This window comes from Chiloscyllium plagiosum, unplaced genomic scaffold (assembly GCF_037043375.1).
Source record: "Chiloscyllium plagiosum isolate Xiang-an unplaced genomic scaffold, Cpla_swu_hap1 HiC_scaffold_34, whole genome shotgun sequence".
In the NCBI taxonomy this organism is placed as follows: domain Eukaryota; kingdom Metazoa; phylum Chordata; class Chondrichthyes; order Orectolobiformes; family Hemiscylliidae; genus Chiloscyllium; species Chiloscyllium plagiosum.
In genome coordinates this window covers 16,518,944-16,545,312 of record NW_028270172.1, presented here as the reverse complement: position 1 = coordinate 16,545,312, position 26,369 = coordinate 16,518,944, and the positions used below count along the sequence as shown (strand labels likewise).

Genomic DNA, 26,369 nt, shown 5'->3' with positions numbered 1-26,369 from the left:
TGCTTGCTCAGAAAGATCTGTACAGCTGGACAATGAAAGAACAGCATTGGTGGGCTAAATGGACAGTCCACAACAACCAGAAAAATGGCAGCTTACACCATTAACCATGCTGTGGATAACAAGGTTCACTTTTTTTGTAAGTTCTATTGCTTTTTGTGAACATAAGAACAGGAAAGACCATTCAGTGCATCGAGCGTTCCCCATCATTCATATAGATCCTAGAACATAGAACATAGAAAAATACAGCGCAGTATAGGCCCTTTGGCCCTCGATGTTGCACCGATCCAAGCCCACCTCAGCTACACTAGCCCATAAAGAGGGAGAATGGCAGGGCATTCCATGAACTCATGACTCGCTGAGTAAAGAATCTACCCCTAACATCTGTCCTATACCTACCACCCCTTAATTTAAAGCTATGCCCCCTCGTAATAGCTGACTCCATACGTGGAAAAAGGTTCTCATGGTCAACCCTATCTAAACCCCTAATCATCTTGTACACCTCTATCAAGTCACCCCTAAACCTTCTTTTCTCCAATGAAAACAGCCCCAAGTGCCTCAGCCTTTCCTCATACGATCTTCCTACCATGCCAGGCAACATCCTGGTAAACCTCCTCTGCACCCGTTCCAGTGCCTCCACATCCTTCCTATAGTATGGCGACCAAAATTGCACACAATACTCCAGATGCAGCCGCACCAGAGTCTTATACAACTGCAACATGACCTCAGGGCTCCGGAACTCAATTCCTCTACCAATAAAAGCCAGTACGCCATATGCCTTCTTCACCGCACTATTTACCTGGGTGGCAACTTTCAGAAATCTGTGTACATGGACACCAAGATCCCTCTGCTCATCCACACTACCAAGTATCCGACCATTAGCCCAGTACCCCGTCTTTTTGTTACTCCTGTTGGTTATCTACCCTCAGCGCAGGAAAATGGCAATATCTTGCGTCATTAGATTCCAGAAATCTATTGATCTCTGCCTTGAACATGCTCAATGATTGAACCTCCACATTGATCGAGTCCTCTGGGATACAGAATTCCAAAGATTTTCAAAGTTTTGGACTTATTGTTATTTGCTACTATAAAAGTAAATAAGCATTTAGAACGAATGCAAGGACGTTACAACCTGCTAATTATATAATTGAAATTCAACCAGTTTTAAAATCTAAACTTTGCAGAGTTAAACAGAAGAACTCCATTTTGAGAAACATCTCTGCATTAAATAACCCCTCTCCTTGTTGAAGTCAGAATGTTGACTTATTCTTCAGTTCTAATAATTTCCAGCATTACTTTTCATTTGATTGGTCACTTTTAATTTGTTATTTCATATTAATCCACTTCCAAGTAAGTATAAAAGTCAAAGGTAAGCTTGAAAATAAGGTTGGAAAGAAAACCTCAAGAAGAGTCAAATCCACTGATTTTTCTCTTAAGATATGAGCAATTCAGTTTTGAGGAAACTCATTGAAGTGAAATCCAAAAAATAGCATTGAGCACCAACGGCATGTCAAATGCCACATAAAAATTCACCCTGACCAGTCAGAATTCTGTCATGGAAGCTGAAAATGAAGACTGTTAATCAGCAGTGAGTAAAAAATCACAGATGAGTCATTAAAATAAATTCAAAAGTAACGGTGAGAGAAAATTATGATATTCTGCGGTTGCTAAGCAACAACATGTTCTCATTCCATTAATGCTTTTGGGTATATGGTTGTTTCCCCAATATAAATCTTGTTTTATTAACAACCATTTCTATAATATATTCATTTTTATTGCCTCTCATTTCGCTGGTGTTACAGGAGCAGAAGATAAAAGACGATTCACGATTCCCAAAAGAGAATAGGAGGGGCACACAACAAAATCAAGAGAGCATCAAAGTGGGATGCAGAGATCGTGAGTGAGAAAAATAAATAACAAATAAAGAAATATGAGAACAAAGAAACAGACAGCAAAGTAATCAGAATGTAAAACACAAAAGCAAATGTTCACAAGGCCAAGAGTGCAACTTAAATCAGAATTGACAAAGGAGAGAGTAAACAAACAAGAGATGGTTACACAAAAAGAGACAAAATACAAATAGGTGTCAGATTAAAAGGCTATAGCTGGGTGTAAACATAACTTCCCATTTACTAACTGATAATAGAATATTTTTGGTACTACATTTTGCAAGTCCACCCCACAGTTGCAATAGGGTGAGCCTGGGCTAAAGTGGTCGACAGTGAACCTCCGTCCCTCAGTTGAGAGGAATCCTACCCTCAAGAGTTGCAATAGAATTGGTAACATCAAAACCCAGTAGTGAAGGAAGGAGCAGGGTGATGAGATGCCTTCCTCAGAAAGGAGTTTTGTGGCAGGAGGAATCAGGGAGGGAAGGGAGTGAGTTTCGGGCTATGTTTTGGGAGGAAGGTGGGGGATGCCTCCAATGTGCACAGGATACACACCTAATGGAGATATCTGCACCCATCTCCCTTTTTTCACTAGGCCATGAAAAAAAAATAGGATGCCAACCACATTACTTGAATGGACACTATATTATCATAGTTAATAGCCTCACCAACAAGCCCCACTATCTTTTACTTATTCATTTATTACAATTATTTATTTCCATATATCAGACAGGCTGCTGAATTTTATGCCAGGCCTAGTTTGTGTATTGTGGAGAATAGTTTAAAGGTGTGGGCGGAAATGTGGTAGATTATGCAGCTGACCTATTTTATGTGCTGCCCTGGTTAAAGATACACGTGGAAGGGTCACTTAAAATCAAATTTGAGGCTTCTTCCTCTATGGAAAAAAAAGGTAAATCTAATCCACTTGTTAGAGAAAAAAGTCTTTAGGCCTATGCAAAACTAAATCTCTTACTGTTAAATGAAGAATCAAACTGAGAGCTGTAGAGTTCCAGAACAATTTCCTTTAGCATTTTCTTTCTGAATGACAATAATTTTGAATTATGTAATTTTTAGACCTGGGTTTTAAGTTTCTAATATCAACCATCTCATTTTAAATCAGTATGATAATTGGAGGAGTATACCAATGCATTAGCAGGGTATTAGCTGGGCAAGTATACTACAGTTCAAGCTACTGAAAAGATGGCAAAACAGAGTCCATAAATGTTTCCTAACTTCTTTTTAACAACGACGCTGAATAAAATACCTCCATTGACACCCAACTGTGACCAGCGAACTCAGCACAGATCAAAGTCTAAACATTGATCCAGAGATCAATAACATTCCACACAATACATTTAACTACAGAGTTGGCATTTAATGTGCAATATTAATAAACACCCAGAAACAAAGTACAAATTTTACCACACGGAAAACATTTTTTTTTAAAAGTGTTGTTGATATATTTTCCTGCAATATATCAACACTGTAGCTAAGATCTACAGGATCGGAGTACCAGAGGCCTTTTGTTTCCTTCCGGCTTTAATGTTAATCACGGAGCTGCCTGATTTACTTTAATTTTTGTAAGAAAGACAAGTCATTCTCAACTTTAGAAATGAGCACTAAAACTGAATACAATGAAGGAAAAACTACGTAAACTGAAACCAAAATGGAGACAAAGAGAAATAATACTTGTGTTTGACCATTAAAGCAATCTTGTAATGGGAAAGGAGGCTCCCTACAGCAGCTGGGGTGGAATCCACCCAGACAAAGAATGATGCAATTGATTTCTGAAATTGCCACCCCAGTGGCCAGGCTTAGGTAGGCCTCTTTGTAGAAATTGATATATTTTCTTACTCCACTCTCACCATGGACTGTCAAAGATCTTCTCACACAGAACTTCTGACTTCAGAATGCTCCTCAAGGAAATGCAAACTTTCAACAATGTTAAGCAGCAAAATGTTCTTGAAGAGTCATCAATTTCATCGGCCATTACAATCAAATATTTATTGAGGGTTGGGTTCATGGCCCTGTTCCTGCTGCTAGGCCAATTGAAATGGGAAGGCTAAATAAAGTCAGGAATATATTTTGATAATTTGTCTACTCACCAACTATAAGTGCACAGCTGGCATTTGTAAGGTTTCTCAGTAGAATGTGTGCGGGAATGCCGCCTTAGAGAGCTGGCATCAATGGAAGCATATTGGCAGATTGTACACTTGAAGGGCTTCTCACCTTTGGAAAGGGAGAAAAGAATGCGACAGGTCTTATAAAACAACCTCATTCAGATGTTCTTGCGCACTTCAGAAGTACAATTTTTTCCCCATTTATTCTCCCTCACAAACATAGAACTTTCAACCTCAGCAGGGTTGTAGACATGTAGACTCAGCCTCCTGTATTTCATTATTGTAGACTTCATTTTTAATGCTCTTTGCTCTCCTGAGTTTTGAGCAGCGTAAGTATTACAGTAACAAATCACACTGTACTCAATATGTTCACCTCCCTGACAACCATCCTTGTTCATGCATCAAACTGAAGAAGTAAACTCTCAGAACCTGAATACTTGCTGCTCAGCAAAGGGCCGGCACTGACCTAATAGATCATGTACAAGAAATACATGAGCAGTAACTCAACAGCTCACACACAGTGATTGCCATTGCCTGAATGATCATGTACAAAATACAATTTGCAAATATAGTAAACCTTCAAACTTTTCTAAATGAGGGCTACTATAACACTCTGGGAGCTAAGTACCATTCAGGACAAAATAGCTGCTTCATCCATGTCCTAGCCTACATTTTAAACAGTCACTCCCTCCAGCATTGGTGCACATGATTGCCATGTGTAACATTTATAAGTTACATTACAGCAACTCCTCACTGTTTCTTTGATGGTACCCTTCAAATGCCTAATCTCAAATGGCTAGATTGAGAACAAAGTGTTCTTTGCTGCCACTCACAAATCATGTATTACCCTGTCTTTGAAATATATTGCTGTTCCTCCGTCGTTGCTTGTGCAAAATATATCCTGTATCCCCAGCCATACCAGCACTGCAGGTGTACCTACATTACATGGACTGCAATGTTTCCAGAAGGTGGGACACCACCACAAGGGTGGCAAGGGATGGAAAGAAAGTGCAGGCAACACAGTATCCCATGACACACAGATTTACCAAATAAGCTGATATACAGCTGCAAGTGGAAAGGAGGAAAAAAAAAGTTGTGCGCTTCCCTAACAGAATTTTTAAAATATTGATTCCTATCTATTCTCCTTCAACTTTTCCTTCTATTTCCTGTCCCCATTCAAAGCTATCTCCTCCACCTTGTTGTCTCTCAAAATGTAATCAACGCCAAGGCCATTCTTTACAATTTCTTTGTGTCACTGTCACCCACATCCTCCCCATTCTTTTCAAACAGCACTTCCTTCTACATCCACTCCAATAAAGAACAGTCCCCAAGGTCTCTGCAGCTACACTTTTAAACTGCTAAGTGTCATGTCTTTGACCCTTCACTTGCTATTGTTCATTGGCTCGACCACTTCCCCAAGTCTGACACCCTGACAGGAGAGGGAGTGGGGAGTAATGTCTAATCATTATGACAAGTTCTGAGAGGGGTTATTGCAGTCATTTCCAGGTCAATTCCTGAGTCTACCACAATAGAATTATTGAATAAAAAATTGACAGTATGTTGGTCCTGCTGCTTGGGCTTCCAGATCCACAGAAAACATAAGGGAAACTGGAGAGAAAACATTGAGAGAGAACTTTACACCTTACAATGGAATAGCACAGTTAAAATCATTTCAAATTTTTCTTGGACAAATGCCGACAAAAGTTTACAGCACATATTAGGCAACAAAAAACATTTGCGATTCTTACCTGTGTGGACTCTCATGTGCTGTATCAGTGATGCCTTTAGCCTGGTTTTATAATCACAGTGCTGACAATGAAATGGTTTTATACCAGTATGTGTTCCCATGTGTCTCTGTAGTGCCAACTTGGAGGAGCATTTCCTGTCCAACAGGAAACAGACTTGTCACCATCACAAAGCACCTCACTGCACTCCTCATTCACAATTCAAAGTTATAATTGCTTAGTACCATTTAATAAGCATGGCTTTATTTAACTCTCATCCTACTGGTTAAAATTGAGAGCTCTAAATTATTAACATTAACATAAATAGCACTACATAAACAACTTGCATTTAAAAAGTATCCATATGCCTCAAAATACTTAAACATTACCAAAATGTACATGCAAATATCATTACCAATAATATTACAGACATTTTTATTACAATCAACTTTTCCACATCTTCCCCGCAAACTTATTCAAACTTGCTAAATTAATCTGCTTTCCTATCCAATGATATTTGGCTTTAATAGTTTTATCAGTGCATATAATTACACAACACAAGCATCTACCAGACAACGTGGAAAAATGCTCAGCTTAGTCTTGTGCACAAAAAAAATGACAAATCCAATACAACTAATTACTGCTCTGTCAATCTACTCTTAATCTTCAGTAAAGTGATGGAGGGTGCTATTAAGCAGCATCTACTCATCAATAACCTGCGCTGTGATACCCAGTTTGGGTTCTGGCAGGGCCACCTGGCTCCTAACCTTATTACATCCTTGGATTTTCAAATGTGGACAAAAGAGCTGAATTCCAGAGGTCACATGGGGGTATGCACCCAGATGTTAGGTGATCACATGATCAAACAATGTTTCAAACTCCATCATTTACCTCCTAAATAAGGCATGCTATCAGAGGACAAATAGCATTCAAAGAACTATAACAGTCTGTGGGGGCTTTGGGAAAGGTGAGGTAAAAGGAGAAGGATGAAACAAGATAAAAGTGGACAATTTGGTAGTCATTTCACAAGATCATATATTATGACAGTGCAGGAGGTAGCCATTCCATCCACTGTGTATGTGTCAGCTTTCTGAACAAACAATTCACTTAAGTGCCATCCTCAGCCTGCTCCCTGTAGCCCTGCGCATTCTTCCTTTTCAGATAACAATCCAATCCCCTCAAAAATACCTCAACTGAACCTGCCTCCATCACATGCTCAGCCAATATATGTTAAACCCTAACCACACGCTGCATGGAAATATGCTTGTTTTGTCAATCATCTTAATAGTGTGCCCTCTTGTTTTCAATTCTTCTAACAATGGGAACAATTGCTCCCTATCCACTCTGTCCAGTATCCTCATGATTTGAGTACCTCTATCAAACCTTCTCAAGTACTTTTGAATCAGACATCTTGTAGTGAAGGAAACATGAAAACCAATTTACACACAGTAAGATCCCATGAACATCAATGCAATAATGGCCAGCTATAAATGGTTAAGATAAGTTATTGTCTGGAATATCAGCAGAGTACTTTTCTTGGATGTGACCATGAGATCTGTTATATTTATCTGACAGCAACTAGGGCTTCGATTTACTATCTCATCATAAAGATGGTACCACCGACAATGCGACAGTGCCTCTGGACTGAGGTGCAGTTTCTGCCTAAGACAGGTGCTCCAGTCTTTGGAACGGGGCCTTATATCTACGTCCACCTGATTCAAAGGCAAGAGTACAACCATCGAGTCAAGGTTGACTCTCTTTGTATTAACTCTGCAAAACAAATTGATCTCTAGGTGAGTTATCTTGATTGTCAGATCTATTAAGTAAATAGAAGTTTGATGAATAACCAGTATGAAGGCAAAGATCAAGGAGCTTAAACACATTACCTCACCTGCACAGTTGAAACAACAGCTTTTTTTTGTTAAAACACATCCAAAAGAAATCTGGCAAAAGTCCGAGAATCAGCCACATAATTGCTACTTAAAAAGGGAATTCGTAAGGTCAGAAGACAGTAATTCAAATAGGACCAAGAGGAAAACAAATTAAGGCAGGAGTCAAACATGACATGCATCATCAAGGTAGCAGAAAGAGACTCAGTTAGTGTGTTATTCCTTTGCATGTTCCACTTAGTAGCACTATCAAAAGCTCTACCCATCACTTTGCTGATGACCAAGAGCAGACTGATTGGACGGGTATTGACCAGATTTGTCCTGTTTTCCTGTTTTTAGAGCACAGGACACACCTGGCCAATTTTACATATTTCCAATAGATACCAGTGTCTTGGCTCTGGGCTCGAGGCGTAGCTAGTTTTGGAACACAAGTCTTCAGCAATATTGATGAACTGTTGTCGTAATCATCTTCAGAGAAAGCAGAAAAGACTGGGTGGGGGGAGCAGGAGAACATCTTTATTGATGTCATGTGTGAGGTAAATGTGTCCAGTCTCATTATAGAAGATTATTTCTATATGCACAAATTCAATATCAAACCAACTGTGAGCAACAAGATACAAGCCATATTCTATTACTGTGTCAAATATTAGTCTCAGTGTGAAAATCTGAAAGCATAACTTGTTTTGACATGATAAGGGACACTTTTCTGGGACAGACAAAGTTTGCAACTTATCCATAAAAAAAGTTTTAACAAATTTTGGTTACAGGGACTCTTTGAAATCTAAATTATAACCATAGTTAATGAAGAATGGTCCCAAGACAATAGAAACTGCAGCACAGAAACAGACCATTCAGCTCATGTGTTTATGCTCTACACAAGTCTTCTCCAACCTGACCCCATCTACTGCAGTTCCAGCTATGCCTATCTCCTTCTTGTACCTGCATTGTCCTGATTAATTCAACTGGTTGGGTTCAAACTTTATGCCCAATTAACATCATTTATTCTTCCTGGACTGATCTAGCTTCCCCTTAAATGCAGATCTCCACATTCTCACTACTCTCAGAGTACAGCTCTTCATTAGATTTGTTACCACTTTCTATCCAGTAGAACCAACCATACAGGTAACTAGGGAGGGGGGAGGGGGGGGGGGGGGGGGGGGCGGGCAGCAATGTTTAATTTTATTACAAAGTAAAGTTTTGTGGAAAAATTGTCTTCATATTGAATTGGGAGGGACTGATAAGGAGAGCATGGAAGAGTTATCCTTTTCTGCCCTCTACTGGAAATGCACTAAACAACAAAAATAGCTGCTGCATGCCCAAACTCAACGATATGGCATACATAGCACTGTTACATTAACCAGCAGTTTCTTTAATGAATGCAGAAATTCTCTTACACGACCTGTGTGGAGCTTTCACTGGCACATTCTTACAGAAACACAAAATTATTTGATAAGTATTATGGAAGATTTCCAACCCTCTGCAATTTCTTTTTAAAAAGTTCAAATGTGTAGATTTTCCAATAGAGTAATAAGGGAGGCAGGTCGAGGTATGCACTAACACATGCAGTAATGCACTGCCACTGGTGTGACTCACACCAAGGATGAAGCAAGGGACAGCAATATTTTCCACGTTTAATTGTGGAATGCTGGGAGTGTGGAGACTATGAAGCAACAGGATATATGGAACAATTCAAGAACAGCTGTTGCCTCATCCTTAAGGGCCTTTGGCACTTCCTTTTGCAATGAAACACTCGCTGGCATTTCATTTTAGTTTGGAGTTTTCTGAGGATGTCGAGAGTGTTGTGAGAAAAGGCAGACCATTCCTTTTTCTGAAATAAAGCTGAGGAATACGTTCCAAAGATAGATCGGTATGTTTGTTCAGAAGAGAAACTTCCTCAGAGGGAGCTGTACAGGTAACCCTGACGCAATGCAGGACCAAGATAATGATTAGCTGAACTATCTGTTTCCATTGTTCCTCTGTATGAGAGTAATACTGAGCATTAATACCATAGCTTGAATATACAAGTAGTATTCTTGTTTCTCTTTTGGGAACTCTAGCCTGTCCACCACCATTAACACCTAAAAAGGTTCAAGATACTGTCGAACGTAAATATAACACATACAATGATGCAGAGACAAGTGGGAAAATTTAAAGTACAAGAGAAAGCAAGTCAGAAACATAAAAACAAATAGTTCAGAGTTTCTATATTTAAAAAAAGACAAATTAAAGCTAACAAGTGAATCTGGAAAATGGATAATTGGAAATAAAGAGATGGCAGTTGAATTGAACAGGTCATTTGTATCAGAGTTAGGAAGAAGTCATAGAAGGATACAGCACAGAAAGGGGCTATTCAATACCTCATGTCAGCACTGGCTAAATGAACTAGCTGTCTAATCTAATCCAATTTTCCAGCACTTGCTCTTTAGCCTTTCAGGTTATAGTGTTTGAGCTGTGGATCCAGGCTCCTTTTCAATGCATTGAGGGTTTCTGTCTCAACCACCAAAAAGGGAGTAAATTCTAGGTAGCTATCACCCTCATGTCCTTCAATCTATCCACTCAATCTTTTGACCTCCTTGCTAGGGGGTACAGTTCTAACTTGTCCACTCCTTCCAGGTACCTCATTATTCTGTACACCTTGTTTAAGTCATCTCTCAGCCTCCTGCATTCTAAACAAAATAACTCAGTCTATTCAATCTTTCCTCATAGCTACAACTTCAAGCAGTGGCAATATTTTCATAAATCTCCTCTGTACAGTCTCTAGTGCAATCAGGTCGTTCCTGTTATGTGATGACCAGAACTTGTACACAAAACTCCAGTTATGGCCTCACAAGTGTCTTGTATTGTTCCAGCATTGCATCCCTGCTTTTGTATTCAGTAGCTCACCCAATGAAATGAAGTATCCCATGTGCCTTGTTTATTATCTTATCCAACTGCCCTGCAACCTTCAAGTGCCTGTGGGCATGCACTCCAAGGTCTCTCATTTCCTCCACCTATCTAAATACCCACTTCTTCATTGTCCTTTCCTTTGCTTTCCTTGCCTCCCTTCCTCCTCCTCCACCCCCCACCCCCATCACCCACCCAAATGAATAGCTTTACTCTTCTCAAGATTGAAACCCATTTTCCACTTTTCTGCCCAATCAAACCATTGATGTTACCCTGCAGCAAACAGACATCCTCTTCATCATCACTACTCAACCAAACTGAGTGTCATCTGCAAATTTGCCAACCATGTCTCCCACATTGTATTCTAAATTATTAATAAATATCACATCAGCAACCAATCCAACAATGAGCCCTGTGGAACAAAACTGGATATCACTTTCCATTTGCTAACCAATACCCTTTGGTTCCTAAGTCTGAACCAATTTTGGATTCAACTTACTACATTCCCATGTTTCACAAAAGGTTTAATGTTTATTTACAGTCTGTCATGTCGAACCGTGTCAAATGTCTTACTAAAATCCACGTAGACAACTACTTAAAAAGATCAATTAACTTAGTAAGAGACAACCTTCCCCGATTAATCGGTGCCATTTCAGGCAACAGTTAATCCTCTCTTCTCAATATTGACTCTGATACTTATCCACCAATGAGGTCAGACTGACCAGACTATAGTTATTTGGTCTACCCCCTCACCATTTTTGAATCAGCAACATTCACAGATCTTCAATCATCTTTCTTTTGGAATCCCTCTGCCCTCCTACTCCTTTACACGGGAATATATGACACAGAAATGGATCATTCAACCCAATCTGTCCATCACTAATTTCATTCTCAAAGCCAACTTTTTAATCAGCCTTTCAATTTCCTCTCCTAAATCTCTTACTGTGATTCACGGTATACTGTTTTTATAAATACTGCAGAATTCATTCCACTAAGTGCTTAGACATTTTTCCGTAATGTGTACTACCATGGTGAATTGAAGGTTATTCTTTAATAACAGCAATAACTTTAGAAAAATTAATTGGAAGTTTTATGTGTGGGTTTATAAAGGATAAATTTTAAGATTTACTGTACTTGTGCAGTAAAACTTTCAGAAGTATTGCTTCTTCCTATACATTTCTGTATTAATTATTAAATCATTAAATTCAGCTCAATCTTCATCTATCTACATAGTAATAAATGTTAGGAGTGACATTTCTGATCAGCAAGAAAAATGCATATTAGGAGAATATCTTCTCTCAGGGCACAGCAAATTTGTGGAATTTTTAAAGCAGAGGGCTGTATCATGATAAATGTTAGGAGTGACATTTTGTATCAGCAAGAGCGATGCATATTAGATCTTCTCTCAAGGACAGAGAATCTGTGGAATTTTTTAATGCTGTAGAGGTTGGGTCATTAAGTATATTCAAAGTCGAGATAAATAGTTTTTATTCAGTAAGGGATTCAAAGTTTGTGGAGAAAGCGTAGGAAAGTGGAGTTGACGATGGAAGGATTACACCCGAAGCGTTGGACTTCTCCACCTCTTGATGCTGCCTGGTTTGCCTCCTGCTTATCTACTTTTCTTTGTCTCTCACTAAATAACACAGCAAGCTTGATGGGCTGAATGGCATGCCTCTGCTCCTGAGTATTATGGTCTTGCATATTTGAATGCAAATGACTGTGCTGTTTGTCCCAAAAGGCATTACAATATTTGAGTGATCTTCCTCCTTGTGTCCTTGCATCCCTGTGTTGTATTGCAAGACCCCGATAAATGAACAGACTGCTGGAACTGACGCAAAATTGCATCCTGAGATTGAGTTAAATAGCACCACCTCTAGCAACCTTACTTCACAGTGACCACTTATTATGCAAGGTTTACAAAAGGCATGGACACACCCAGCATGAGAGACTGAGTTGCATAATTATATCTAAATTAGGAGAATGATTATGGTGGAATTGTCACCTTTGAGAGTATAGAGTAGTTTGTAATTTCTCCAGACCTGATTCTCAGTTACCGAAATGCTCAGTTCCTTGGAGGATTGCCAGTGACTTTTATTGAAAGTCCTCAGGTTCTTTTCCTCTGACTCACTGGATTGTGGTGCTGTCAATAGCAGGGGAATGTGAATGACCCAACTGTTACTCCTAATCACTGGAAGGCCTAAAAGGATATGCATGGTGAAGAGCCTGAAAAAAACCCCATAAAGCCCAACTTCAAGGCACAAAAGAAAAACTGATAACCTTGACAGAGATTGGATTTTGATGACAGAATCTGAAGGACAGTTTCTGAAAGGACAAAGGCAACTTATGGGCAAGTTTGAATACATTGATTTATTTAGGGTTGTCGTTTTTTAAAATGATATAAACCTTTTACCTTTAAGAGGTACATAATGAGATTCAGAAACAAAAACAGAAGTTGTTGAGAAAGCTCAGCAGGTCTGGCAGCATCGGAGTTCTGAGGAGGGGTCACCAGACCCGAAACCAAGAGAAAGTGAGGACTGCAGATGCTGGAGAGTCAGAGTGAGAGTCAGAAGTGTGGTGCTGGAAAAGCACAGCAGGTCAGGCAGCATCCAAGGAGCTTATACCCAAAACGTCAACTCTCCTGCTGCCTGATCTGCTGTGCTTTTTCAGCGCTACACTTCTCATAGAATCCCTACTGTGTGGAAGTCCACACCGACCCTCCGATGAGTATCCCACTCAAACCCATTCCCCCACTTTATTACTCTACATTTTTACCCCTGACTAATGCACTTAACCTACACATCCCTGAAAAAGATGGGCAATTTAGCATGGCCAATTCACCTAACTTGCATATCTTTGGATTGTGGGAGGAAACCCATGTAGACACGGGGAGAATGTGCAAATGCCCACAGTCATTCAAGGTTGGAATCAAACCCGGGTCCCTAGAGCTGGGAGGCAGCAGCTAATCACTGAGCCACCATGGCACTGGATCAGAAACGCTAATGCTGATTTCTTTTCACAGATGCTCCCAGACCTGCTGAGCTTTTCCAGAAGCTTCTGTTTTGTTTCTGATTTACAGGATCCACAGATTTTTTTGTTTTTTTACATAATGAGATTGTTGGGGAAGGATGTGATCAAAGAAAGAGTTGAGAAGATAAACAAAAAGCATCATGCTCCAGAGAATTGGCCAACACTGCTGTGATGCAGCTGCTCCAGGTAACTTTCAGCTTCCACACCAAGGGGAAGCAAATGGCCATCACCGAGGACCTTCCTGTATCTGACTGAACTCTGAGAAACTACTAGTGTATCCCAGTATGAAATTACAACTCAGAATGTTGCTGTAACAGACTGCACTGTTTTTAATCACCAAGAATAATGATGTGTTGGTTTCCGTGGAAATTGAAGTACTAAAGAAACGCAGGGGCTGCAGGGAGTGAATTATAAACTATATCCTTAGCAATTATTGAGCAAGTTAACATACTGTTAACTTAAAGGTAAATTGTTACATCAATAATTTCAAAAGTTCTGTAGACTAATGATTTGAATAATTAACATTTCCAGAAAAGAGGGGCCAATTTCCCTGTAGCATATATCATCATTAGCTGCTACTGTGATAAATTATGTCTGAGTCAGAATCAGAATTTTTGACTTAATGACATGTGAAAAAGCTTATACTATTCTGTGACAGCAGATACAATAACCACCCAATTAGCTGAAATGAGGCCACCAAATCTTGCAAGTGCAATTCTTGACAGTTGCTGAACAGGCCTGATTTAGAACCGGACTCATTCAGGCTAATTAATCTGGGGAAGGTTGAACAATCAAACCATTTTTATTTATGTAACTTGAGAGAAGATGATTTCTGAAGTATAACTGTACTAGTTAGTGATATCACTGCAGTGCTGTTCCTACTGAGGTTTGTGCACAAATATGTACAAGGTCTGGCTACTTTCAAAAGTAGATTTTAGGCCTACATTCTTCTAACAGATCAGATACAGAGAAGGACAAAATGAATCTCATTGTTTAAAAAGGGGGTAATGTTAACTTTGCATTAAATTTGCAAAATGGGTGATAACACACCTGAAGTTTAAAGATAGAAATTGCACACAATGTCTTCAAAACTGTACGTACATGTGAAAACCTACACTGTGCTTTCAGATGGCATTCCCATTAGATGAAAAATAGGAACAGAAAAAGTAATTTTTTTTTTAGGAATGCCTTAAGTGAAACAATGGCATTTTGAGAAATCAATATTATTGTGATTAAAATTTTTTGAAAATTTTTAAAATTATACTTCCATATATTGGTACAGGTATTTTTAGATTAGATTAGATTTTTTTTAAAGATTACATTACAGTGTGGAAACAGGCCCTTCGGCCCAACAAGTCCACACCGACCCTCCGAAGCGCAACCCACCCATACCCCTGCATTTACCCCTTACCTAAGGCTACGGACAATTTAGCATGGCCAATTCACCTGACCTGTACATCTTTGGACTGTGGGAGGAAACCGTAGCACCCGGAGGAAACCCACGCAGACACGGGGAGAACGTGCAAACTCCACACAGTCAGTCGCCTGAGGTGGGAATTGAACCCCGGTCTTAGGCGCTGTGAGGCAGCAGTGCTAACCACTGTGCCACCGTGCCGCCCACGATTTAACGTGAGCTCTTTAATGCAATTCGAAGAACTTACTTAAACAGTGTGTTTTAGCACGGGTTCTGAACACTGTTGTTGATTTTCCAGTGCACATACTCACCAAGAAGCACTATGGATATCACCACAAGCCATGCACCAGCAACCATGCTTATCAAGAGGCATTGCACATGGAATAGTCAAAAAGATGTGGCTCGTGGAGGAGAAGAAGCATAGGGCCTTAAGGAGGAGTTCCAAAGATTAAAAACCCAGGCAGTTAGCAGCTCTCACATAAATGATAGGCAAAGGGAGGCCAAGGAGGAAAACAGTGACAAGAGACCTTACTATTCAAGAGGAAATACTAAAATTTACAGGGCTAGGTGAGAGAGACTTGGAACTTTAAGCCTGAAGATTTTAAATTACAGACTGATGTATGTCAGTGGCGATGGGATGGTAGGACTTAGAGGAGGACATAAGGACAGCTTAGATTTGGAACTGTTGGGTTCTGTGGAGCAAGGGAATTCGAGGCCAGGAGGGAGAATGGGAGAAACCATGACCTAAGATAATAAAAATGCAGGGAAGTATGTCTGAAATATCCCCTATGTTTCAAGAGGCAATAAATGCTGTTTAAAAGCCCTTAGTATTTCATAGTATGGTAAGTTAATACCTGGTACAAATACTGCAGTCAAATTCTTTATTTGGCTTTTTTGACTTATTTTGAGGCTCCTTCTTCACGTGCTGTTTACTTGTTGAATCATTTTCATGTTCTCTCCTTTTTTCCTTTGCCATCTGATGGACATGTCTGTGATGTTTATTCATCTGCCTTCTATACTTGAATGTCCGTCCACAAAACTGGCAGAGAAAAGGTCTTGCTTCGTTATGCCTCGCCATATGTTCCTTCAGTTCAACTCTGACAAAAGCAGAAAATAATTCCATCTCATGCTGCAAAAAAAGAAGCACATCACCCTGCTCATACTTATATTGCTGTATTTTGAACAGATTTACAGTTCATTGAAGTATAAGGTCCAACGATTGAACATAAAGCTTATTAAAAATTGGATTCACTCTATAAAAACATTAATTTTCTCTCCAGTTTTTTTGTCTCTGTTCTGCCTAAAGACGTACATCCTTGGTATGATATGGTTCCACAGAGAGTCTATTACCCTCATACCACTGTCTGAACGTTGTTGAGAAATTAATATTATCTGAGGCAGTTAGGATTAGGCAGGCAGATAAAATCTTCGAGGCAACAAGGTCTCTAATGCTCCACTTGTACCTGCCCTTCTGAGATGGTAGAAAGGGGAAGGGGGGACTCTTTGTTAAATATACAGATCCTACTCCCCATGGCTTTATTAGCATCTGACTACTGTTTAAACAGTGTTTCTGAGCAGGGAAGCCATTGTAACTTTCTCGGGAGGTCAAATCTGTAGAAGAGCCAGAATCAGTAGAGACCCAAAGAAGTTGATCTCTTAAATAATCCCTATGTGGGCCAATGGAGTTTATGGGGTTTTACTTAAATTTCAGTCTAGGATTTCTTGTGCCAAATAAGCAGGTTACAGCCCTCGAGATTTGACACAGAGTTCAAAAATTTCCAGCCATAACCTTTGCCCCAATTTCTTTCCTGTTTTTAGGCAGTTACTGTTTGCAATGATTATGCTTCTCTGTACATCTTCTCTGGATTCATCTTTTACTGCAACTCCTCACTTAATGTTGTGGATGCTTTCCTGAAAATCCCAACCTTGAGTCAATGTGAAAGTCAGACTTGGGAAATTTCTTACCAAATTACCAAAACGCAGGTTCAAATCAGGCACCAAAAATGAATTGCACTGTGCATTCCCAACTGAAATAAATCGCAAGACAAAATGCACCATTGAACATAAAATGAAATAAATACATACAGTTGCCTTCCATCCAATTAGAGGTTTCTCCTTTTGTTTCCCTACCTTTATACTTACTTAAAGCCTTCTACATTTCTAAGTTTTTCCAGTTTTGATGAAAGGTCTTTGGTCTGTAACAATAACTCTGTCTTTCTCCCTTTACGATGCAGCACGACCCATTCAAAGTACCCAGCATTTTCTGTTTTTATTTAAAACAGGAATCGTGTTTTACACGTGTTGAGAATGCATTTTATAAACAATAGAATTGGGGCATTTTTATGGATAATATTATCTTCCCTGATATTTGCTTCTGACATGCAGAGAGTGGTATTGACTGCTCTTCTGGCTGTAGGTCTTGGGTGATGGCTCATGTTGCCTCGTTTTAATTGCAGTACATTAAGCTGATTTTACTGCAATTAAAAAAATAGGCATCAAATGCCTTGAAATAGTTGTAAAACACATACAACATAGAACAATACAGCGCAGAACAGGCCCTTTGGCCCCTCGATGTTACGCCGACATGTGACCTAATCTAAACCAATCCCCCTACATTATCCCATCATCATCCATGTGTTTATCCAAGACTACATTTTAATTTTATTGGACTATAAATTGAAATGGTACTTGGACTGCTACAACTGAAATAAAGTGAGGATTTCAGATGCTGGAAATTGGAGGCGGAAAGTGTGGTGCTGGAAAAGCACAGCAAGTCAGGCAGCATCCGAGGAGCAAGAGAATCGACGTTTTGGGCATAAACTGTTCATCAGGAATGTATTCCTGATGGAGGGCGTATGCCCAAAACATCGATTCTCCTGCTCCTCAGATGCTCCCTGACCTGCTGTGCTTTTCCAGCACCACACTTTTCAACAGCTATAACTGAAATACCAGGACATTTTAAAAAATATGAAGTGCTGCATATATTGAGTTGTAAAAGGAGAATTTGAAATTGAATGGCTGAAAGAATCTTTTGAGTTAAGGAAATTCTGAGTTGCAACACCCTCTGATTGGTTGAGCTGTAGCTTGTTGAAAAGTGCCAAAAGCTACAGAGGAGGAGAAATATTCAGTCTGCAGACAGAAAACACCCACCTCTCCCACTCTCTCACTATGTGGGGAAAAGACAGAAAAACCAAGAAAGCTTAAAAGAAAGGATTCATACAAGACTCGAGTGCAACAGATCAACTATTGAATCAAAGGATGACCATCACCATTCACACAACAGAGGGTCATCATTGCTGAAATCAAAAGAGAAATTTTGATCTTGAGAATTTTGTTAACTATGTCTATATTATTTTTTCCAACCACAGTACGTTGGAAACAGTTTTCTTTTGTCTATCTTAATTGTGAATGTGTGTGCTTGTGTATTTGGGGTTTTGATGTTTAAGTGTAGTTTAAGTTGCATTGTAGATTAGAAATCTTTTATTTTCACTGCTCTTGTCCAAATTAAGTATGTTACAATACAGTTATTTTTCTATTACTGACAAAACCTAGTATGAATTTGTCCCAAACATCAGTCGAGCAAATTGGTCATCTTGACTGGTCTCATTGGAAGTTTATATATTTATACATCTGTGATGGCTTGCGGAATGGGGCACAACTATTGGCATATGCTTCCCAGTCGTGTCTCGACATAGTATATAGCACTTTGAATGGCAGAAAGGAAATGCAGAAAATGTTTTATGACCACTGTCAAACCTTATCAGGATTCGAGCAGTATTTAAATTGTACTATTAAACAAACGGGAACATGGGATTTTCATTGCAAAAGACCTTGCTTTTTGGGAACATCAAATTATTATGAAAATGGGAAGCTTTGGCCGATGTTTTACTGAAACAGGTAGTTTAACTATGTAGGTAAAAACGAGGTAAAAACAATGACTGTAGATGCTGGAAACCAGATTCTGGATCAGTGGTGCTGGAAGAGCACAGCAATTCAGGCAGCATCCGAGGACAGGCAAAATCAACGTTTCGGGCAAAAGCCCTTCATCAGGAATCGGACAGGCAAAATCGACGTTTCGGGCAAAAGTAATCAATTCTTCCACAATCTCCATTCCGTTCCTGGCTCAGGGGTAAGGAAAATCTAGTTACACTATTAAGTACATGAAACACTTACGTTCTGAAGAATCTCTTGCCACAATCAGTACATCCATGTGGCTTAATACTATTGTCATGGTTGCATAGATGTTTATAGACCTTGGTCCATGCTTCATCTAATGAAAAATAATGAAAATACAGTTTGTTGTAAATCATTACAGTGCTTATACTTTGATCAATATCTTAAATGTGAAGGCAATGCTATTCTGAGGGATAGGAAAGTATTTCTGCTTAGTATAAGGAAAATACGTGTGGTCATATAAATAGCTATGTACCTTTTTCTCTAAAGTCTTTGTGCTGAGGAGCGGTTTTCAGCGAGAGTAGGCAATTTAAGTGGTGTTACTGCTTAGAGGAGAAAGGTATCCATGATTCCGGTGTCTCATCACTGTCTGGCAATTCTAATTTGATTCGTGAATGTTGGGGCAGGGTGGATTGCAATGGCATCCACAGTTCTGTCTGTCTGTTATAGTTCATCGAGGAGTTATAATAACCTGAATGTAGCACTGCAGGATAGCAGTGCTACATTTTAAATGTGGCAATTGTACCAGCCTCCACAACATCCTCTGGCAGCTCATTCCATAAACTTATCACCCTCTGTGTGAAAAAGTTGCCACTTAGGTCTCTTTTATATCTTTCCCCTCTCATCCTAAACCTATGCCCTCTAGTTCTGGACTCTCCAACCCCAGGGAAAAGACTATCCATGCCCCTCATGATTTTGTAAACCTCTATAAGGTCACCCCTCAACCTCAGACGCTGCAGGGAAAACAGCCCCAGCCTGTTCAGCCTCTTCCTATAGCTCTAATCCTGCAACCCTGGCAACATCCTTGTAAATCTTTTCTGAACCCTTTCAAGTTTCACAACATCTTTCCGATAGGAAGGAGACCAGAATTGCACGCAATATTCCAACAGTGGCCTAACCATGTCCTGTACAGCTGCAACAAGACCTCTCTACTCCTGTATTCAATACTCTGACCAATAAAGGAAAGCATATCAAACGCCTTCTTCATTATCCTATCTACCTGCGACTCCACTTTCAAGGAGCCATGAACCTGCACTCCAAGGTCTCCTTGTTCAGCAACACTCCCATTAGACCATTAAGTGTATAAGTCCTGCTAAGATTTACTTTCCCAAAATGCAGCACCTCGCATTTATCTAAATTAAACTCCACCTGCCACTTCTCAGCCCATTGGCCCATCTGGTCCAGATCCTGTTGTAATGTGAGGTAACCCTCTTCGCTGTCCACTACACCTCCAATTTTGGTGTCATCTGCAAACTTACTAACTGTACCTCTTATGCTCACATCCAAATCATTTATATAAATAACAAAGAGTAGTGGACCCAGCACCAATCCTTGTGGCACTCCACTGGTCACAGGCCTCCAGTCTGAAAAACAACCCTCTGTCTTCTACCTTTGAGCCAGTTCTGTATCCAAATGGCTAGTTCTTCCTGTATTCCGTGAGATCTAACCTTGCTAAACAGTCTCTCATGGGAAACCTTGTCGAACGCCTTACTGAAGTCCATATCGATCACATCTACTGCTCTGGCCTCATCAATCCTTTGTTACTTCTTCAAAAAACTCAATCAAGTTTGTGAGACATGATTTCCCACGCACAATGCCATGTTTACTATCCTTAATCAGTCCTTGCCTTTCCAAATACATGTACATCCTGTCCCTCAGGATTCCATTAAACAACTTGCCAACCACTGGTCTATACTTCCCTGGCTTGTCCTTACCACCCTTCTTAAACAGTGGCACCACGTTAGCCAACCTCCAGTCTTCCAGCACCTCACCTGTGACTATCGATGATACAAATATCTCAGCAAGAGGCCCAGCAATCACTTCTCTAGCTTCCCACAGAGTTCTAGGGTACACCTGATCAGGTCCTGGGGATTTATCCACCTTTATGCATTTCAAGACATCCAGCACTTCCTCTTCTGTAATATGGACATTTTGAAAGGTGTCACTATCTATTTCCCTACATTCTATATCTTCCATATCCTTTTCCACAATAAATACTGATGCAAAATGCTTGTTTAGTATCTCCCCCATTTTCTGAGGCTCCACACAAAGGCTGCCTTGCTGATCTTTGAGGGGCCCTATTCTCTCCCTAGTTACCCTTTTGTCCTTAATATATTTGTAAAAACCCTTTGGATTCTCCTTAATTCTATATGCCAAAGCTATTTCATGTCCCCCTTTTTGCCCTCCTGATTTCCCTCTTAAGTATACTCCTACTGCCTTTATACTCTTCTAAGGACTCACTCAATCTATCCTGTTTATACCTGACATATGCTTCCTTCTTTTTCTTAACCAAACCCTCAATTTCTTTAGTCATCCAGCATTCCCTATACTACCAGCCTTTCCTTTCACCCTAACAGGAATATACTTTCTCTGGATTCTCGTTATCTCATTCCTGAAGGCTTCCCATTTTCCAGCCGTCCCTTTACTTGAGAACATCTGCTCCCAATCAACTTTCAAAAGTTCTTGCCTAATACCGTCAAAGTTGGCTTTTCTCCAATTTAGAACGTCAACTTTTAGACTGGTCTATCCTTTTCCATCACTATTTTAAATCTAATGAAATTATGGTCGCTGGCCCCAAAGTGCTCCCCCACTGACACCTCAGTCATCTGCCCTGCCTTATTTCCCAAGAGTAGGTCACGTTTTGCACCTTCTCTAGTAGGTACATCCACATATTGAATCAGAAAATTGTCATGTACGCACTTAACAAATTCCTCTCCATCTAAACCCTTAACACTATGGCAGTCCCAGTCGATGTTTGGAAAGTTAAAATCCCTTACCATAACCACACTATTATTCTTACAGATAGCTGAGATCTCATTACAAGTTTGTTTTTCAATTTCCCTCTGACTATTAGGGGGTCTATAATACAATCTCAATAAATTGATCATCCTTTTCTTATTTCTCATTTCCACCCAAATAACTTCCCTGGATGTGTTTCCAGGAATATCCTCCCTCAGCACAGCTGTAATGCTATCCCTTATCAAAAACGCCACTCTCCCTCCTCTCTTGCCTCCCTTTCTATCCTTCCTGTAGCATTTATATAATTTATTTTATGACGGCAGGACTTTCCTAAAACTTTTTCACCCAATTAAGACACTGTTGGAATTTAGGCAAATACTGTATAGCAAAGTCCCATAATGAACCAAATGACAACATAATTTCTTTTTAGTGATGTTGATTGAGAGATAAATACTGATCAGAGCTGTACTTCTTTTCAAACAGCAGTATGAGATCCTTTACGTCCAAGGTGGCAGACAGAATTTCTGTTTAAAAAACCCATCCAAATGCCAGCATCTCTGACAGTGTAGCATTTCCTCAGTACCACACTGCAGTGTACACTGTAATCAAGTCTCTGGAATGATCTTGAATCCATGACCTTTTGATTTAGGTGGAAGTGTTATCCACAGAGCTAAGGTCACTGGCTCCACTTGCATATTGTTGGTCATATTAAAATAGACAACTTTTGTAGCACTAGATATTAAATTAACTTAGACAGTATTTAACTTGGGCAGTACCACAGCATGTTGCTGTCCCACGGATTTGTTAACTGCATGTCAATTGTGGTCAACTATATGCAGATGGTGAGCATATTGGTTGTTACGTAAACACATATAAGGAGAAAATTCCTGACCCTTTTGTAGCTGACAGCAAGAACTTATAATATTTCACTGTATGAATAAATCTAAACTGAATATACAGGCTGTGGTTTTAACAATGGCCATCAGGAGTTTAATTTGATATAGCACCCGCATCTCATTATTAATTCTTTTGGCAGATGTAAATATAGACTAAGGCAAGATGCTATATCCTAGCAAACCAGAAAAATAAAGCCAAGTGAATCATTACAAAATCATATTTGTACATCTTTTAGTTACGGAATGATTTTCATTGACCCAGACAGAACAGTCTGAATTCCACTAACAGAACTTTTATGCAATGCATAATTAACAAAAACAAAGCAGAAATATAAACTGGGCAGCAGTAGAACAGGATAACTGATCAGAAGTACAGCTCAAATTGTTGCCATTGTGACAATCTGGCAATGTTCAAACCATACTTTCTTGAATGTATGAACTTATTTTCTAACAAAGAAATTTAAAACTACTATTGCAATGCTGTGAAGGAGAAATTGAATTTCTAAGGTACAAATAATCTGCTCCTATTTTTTGTGTTTCCAATACAATATTATACTGGCATCCCCATTGGTGAAGTTATATTCTGAGAAAGACATTGAACAGTAAAATGAGGTTTAAGATTTTTTTAAAAGGAGAAAGTGAGGACTGCAGATGCTGGAGATTATAGCTGATAAAGGGCCTATGTTCGAAACATTGACTCTCCTGTTCCTCGGATGCTGCCTGACCTGCTGTGCTTTTCCAACTATGATTTTTTTTTTTAAAGTGTTGGCAGGACTGAAATGTAATATTTGTCCACGATCCAAAAGTTGATGGTGAACTATCAACTTTAAAAAAAGCAAGACCCAACAATTATCTAGCTTATATTATTTCTAGGTGATCTTAACTGTCATTGCTCAAGCTAGAAGTTCCAAGTTTGAGTCCCACCACAGGACTTGATTACTAAGGAAACTGAGCTCACAGCACAGCCAGAGAGGTTGCATATTAACTTGCAAGCCCTTCAAACTCTCGCCAAGACAGACAATAAGAGCAAAAGCGAATCGCGGTCAGCAATGTTATGGGAAGAAATTGGAGCCTCTGCTACGACTGTCCAGAACTCCAGGCCACAACATGCACATAAAAACATATGCTTCCACAGCAATGTAGAATTCTTAGGGAGCTTGAAGACCAGTGTGTACCAACTCAGCGCCAATATTACTTGAATATATTTTAAACAAGAGTTGCATTGGACCTGAAATGTTAACTCTATCTCTTTCCACAATCCTGCTGACTTTTTCCAGCTATACTTCTTTTTATCCTGCTTTCTATAAATGCTCCATTCTCAGTTTCTCCCCATCTTTGTCAGAATGATTGTTAATACAATGGCTCAAAGAATCCTTGATATCAACTTGTTCTCTCCACCTAACTGGGCTATGAATGTTTTGACAATTTTTTATATTCTCCTTTTCAACAGACTATCCACCATCTCTTTCTCTATTCACACAATCTGTGTCTCATGGACCTGGCTTTTTCTTGCGTGATACTTCCTATCATCTGTTTACATTATTTCGGTCATTGGCCTATTTCTATTTGTATATGCAGTAAACCACAGAAATATAGAAAGGTTATAAATGAATAATGGCTTTTTAGCCCATCATGTGTTTTGGCATCTACTTCTTTTTCTCAGCTCCTCTTCTACCAGGTTCTGTTTCATTTTAAAATCTACTCATTAATAACTATTTCCAGTTTTGATGAAGATCCTAACCAGAAACACTGACAGTAATTTATCTGTTGTCTTTTGTTTCCAGCTTTTTCTGTTTCAACTCTGGATTTTCAGCTTCTGCAATACTTTTCATCAGTGTTTAAGGCTGCATTTCCAGCTTATTCCAGACTGTGGGCACTATGATTTGTTTTACTGCTTTCATGAAGAACATTATGATGTGTGAGATCTTTTACACAACCATTCTCTTCCCCATTCCCACACCCCTCACCAATGCTGAAGAATTGTCCTATGGGTCTTTACTATTTTCTGGTTGCGCTGGCACATGACCAAGCTTTATTTAGAAATGTGGATTATATGTTGAGGGGCCAGAGAGAAAAAAGAAGGCTGCAAAAATCAAAGTCTAGTGCTGCGCCCACATGTGTGCATTTCTCAACAAGAATTACTGGAAAGCGAGCAGCAGAGGAATCTTTACTGCTTTCAAATACTGAGGTCAATTGTAGGTGACCCAATTACTACTCTAGCTGAGATAAGTGATTAGACACAAGACAGGCACCAAACTAGGAAGAATCTGTCCTAAAAGTTGAGTTTCAAAGCTTAAAATCTGTTTACTCATTGAATACTCAAAATAATTCAAAAGATAGTAAAGAAATTCAAAGCATCTGAGTCACAATGACTTATTGAAATATTGTGAAGAGATATTCTCCAAGCACTATCACTTACAAAATTGGAAGCTCATATTTTTAAGAACAGACTTCAGTACCGTTTCATCAGAAGCAATGAATAAAACACATTTAATATGTCAGTATATAAAGTCTAGATGATGGCTGACTGCAAATAAAATGCAATGAGTCAGAGAGTTTTTGCCAGTTTTCTGAGGAGAGAAGAGCCACAGAAAATGGGGGAGATACTAAATGAATATTTTGCATCAGTATTTACTGATGGAAGATATAGACTGTAGGGAAATAGATGGTGACATCTTGCAAAATGCCCAGATTTCAGAGGAGGAAGTGCTGGGTGTCTTGAAACAGTTAAAGGTGGATAAATCCCCAGGATCTGATCAGGTGTACCCGAGAACTCTGTGGGAAGCTAGAGAAGTGATTGCTGGGCCTCTTGCTGAGATATTTGTATCATCGATAGTCACAGGTGAGGTGCCGGAAGACTGGAGGTTGGCAAACATGGTGCCACTGTTTAAGAAGGGCGGTAAAGACAAGCCAGGGGACTATAGACTGGTGAGCCTGACCTCGGTGGTGGGCAAGTTGTTGGAGGGAATCCTGAGGGACAGGATGTACATGTATTTGGAAAGGCAAGGATTGATTCGGGATAGTCAACATGGCTTTGTGCGTGGGAAATCATGTCTCACAACTTTGATTGAGGTTTTTGAAGAAGTAACAAAGAAGATTGATGAGGGCAGAGTAGTAGATGTGATCTATATGGACTTCAGTAAGGCATTCGACAAGGTTCCCCATGGAAGACTGATTAGCAAGGTTAGATCTCATGGAATACAGGGAGAACTAGCCATTTGGATACAGAACTGGCTCAAAGGTAGAAGACAGAGGGTGGTGGTGGAAGGTTGTTTTTCAGACTGGAGGCCTGTGACCAGTGGAGTGCCACAAGGATCGGTGCTGGGCCCTCTACTTTTTGTTATTTACATAAACGATTTGGATGCGAGCATAAGAGATACAGTTAGTAAGTTTGCAGATGACACCAAAATTGGAGGTGTAGTGGACAGCGAAGAGGGTTACCTCACATTACAACAGGATCTGGACCAGATGGGCCAAAGGGGTGAGAAGTGGCAGATGGAGTTTAATTTAGATAAATGCGAGGTGCTGCATTTTAGGAAAGCAAATCTTAGCAGGACTTATACACTTAATGGTATAAAGGGAGTTGCTGAACAAGGAGACCTTGGAGTGCAGGTTCATAGC

General features: G+C 39.6%; 1 protein-coding gene and 1 long non-coding RNA gene across 2 annotated transcripts in view; one reads left to right on the top strand and one right to left on the bottom strand.

Moving 5' to 3' along the window:
• Positions 1-1,937, top strand: part of LOC148141126 (uncharacterized) — a 136,304-nt gene extending 134,367 nt beyond the window's left edge. The window contains exon 3 of the long non-coding RNA XR_015752822.1: positions 1,800-1,937. This is a non-coding gene — a long non-coding RNA (uncharacterized LOC148141126). The remainder of the gene's footprint in view (positions 1-1,799) is intronic.
• Positions 1-26,369, bottom strand: part of LOC122564502 (uncharacterized) — a 44,125-nt gene that overhangs the window by 8,989 nt on the left and 8,767 nt on the right. The window contains exons 3-6 of the mRNA XM_043719479.2: positions 19,114-19,210; positions 15,795-16,037; positions 5,752-5,885; positions 3,989-4,112 (exon numbers count right to left, since the gene is read on the bottom strand). Of these exons, the coding sequence (XP_043575414.2) occupies positions 3,989-4,112; positions 5,752-5,885; positions 15,795-16,037; positions 19,114-19,210 (598 nt within the window). The remainder of the gene's footprint in view (positions 1-3,988; positions 4,113-5,751; positions 5,886-15,794; positions 16,038-19,113; positions 19,211-26,369) is intronic.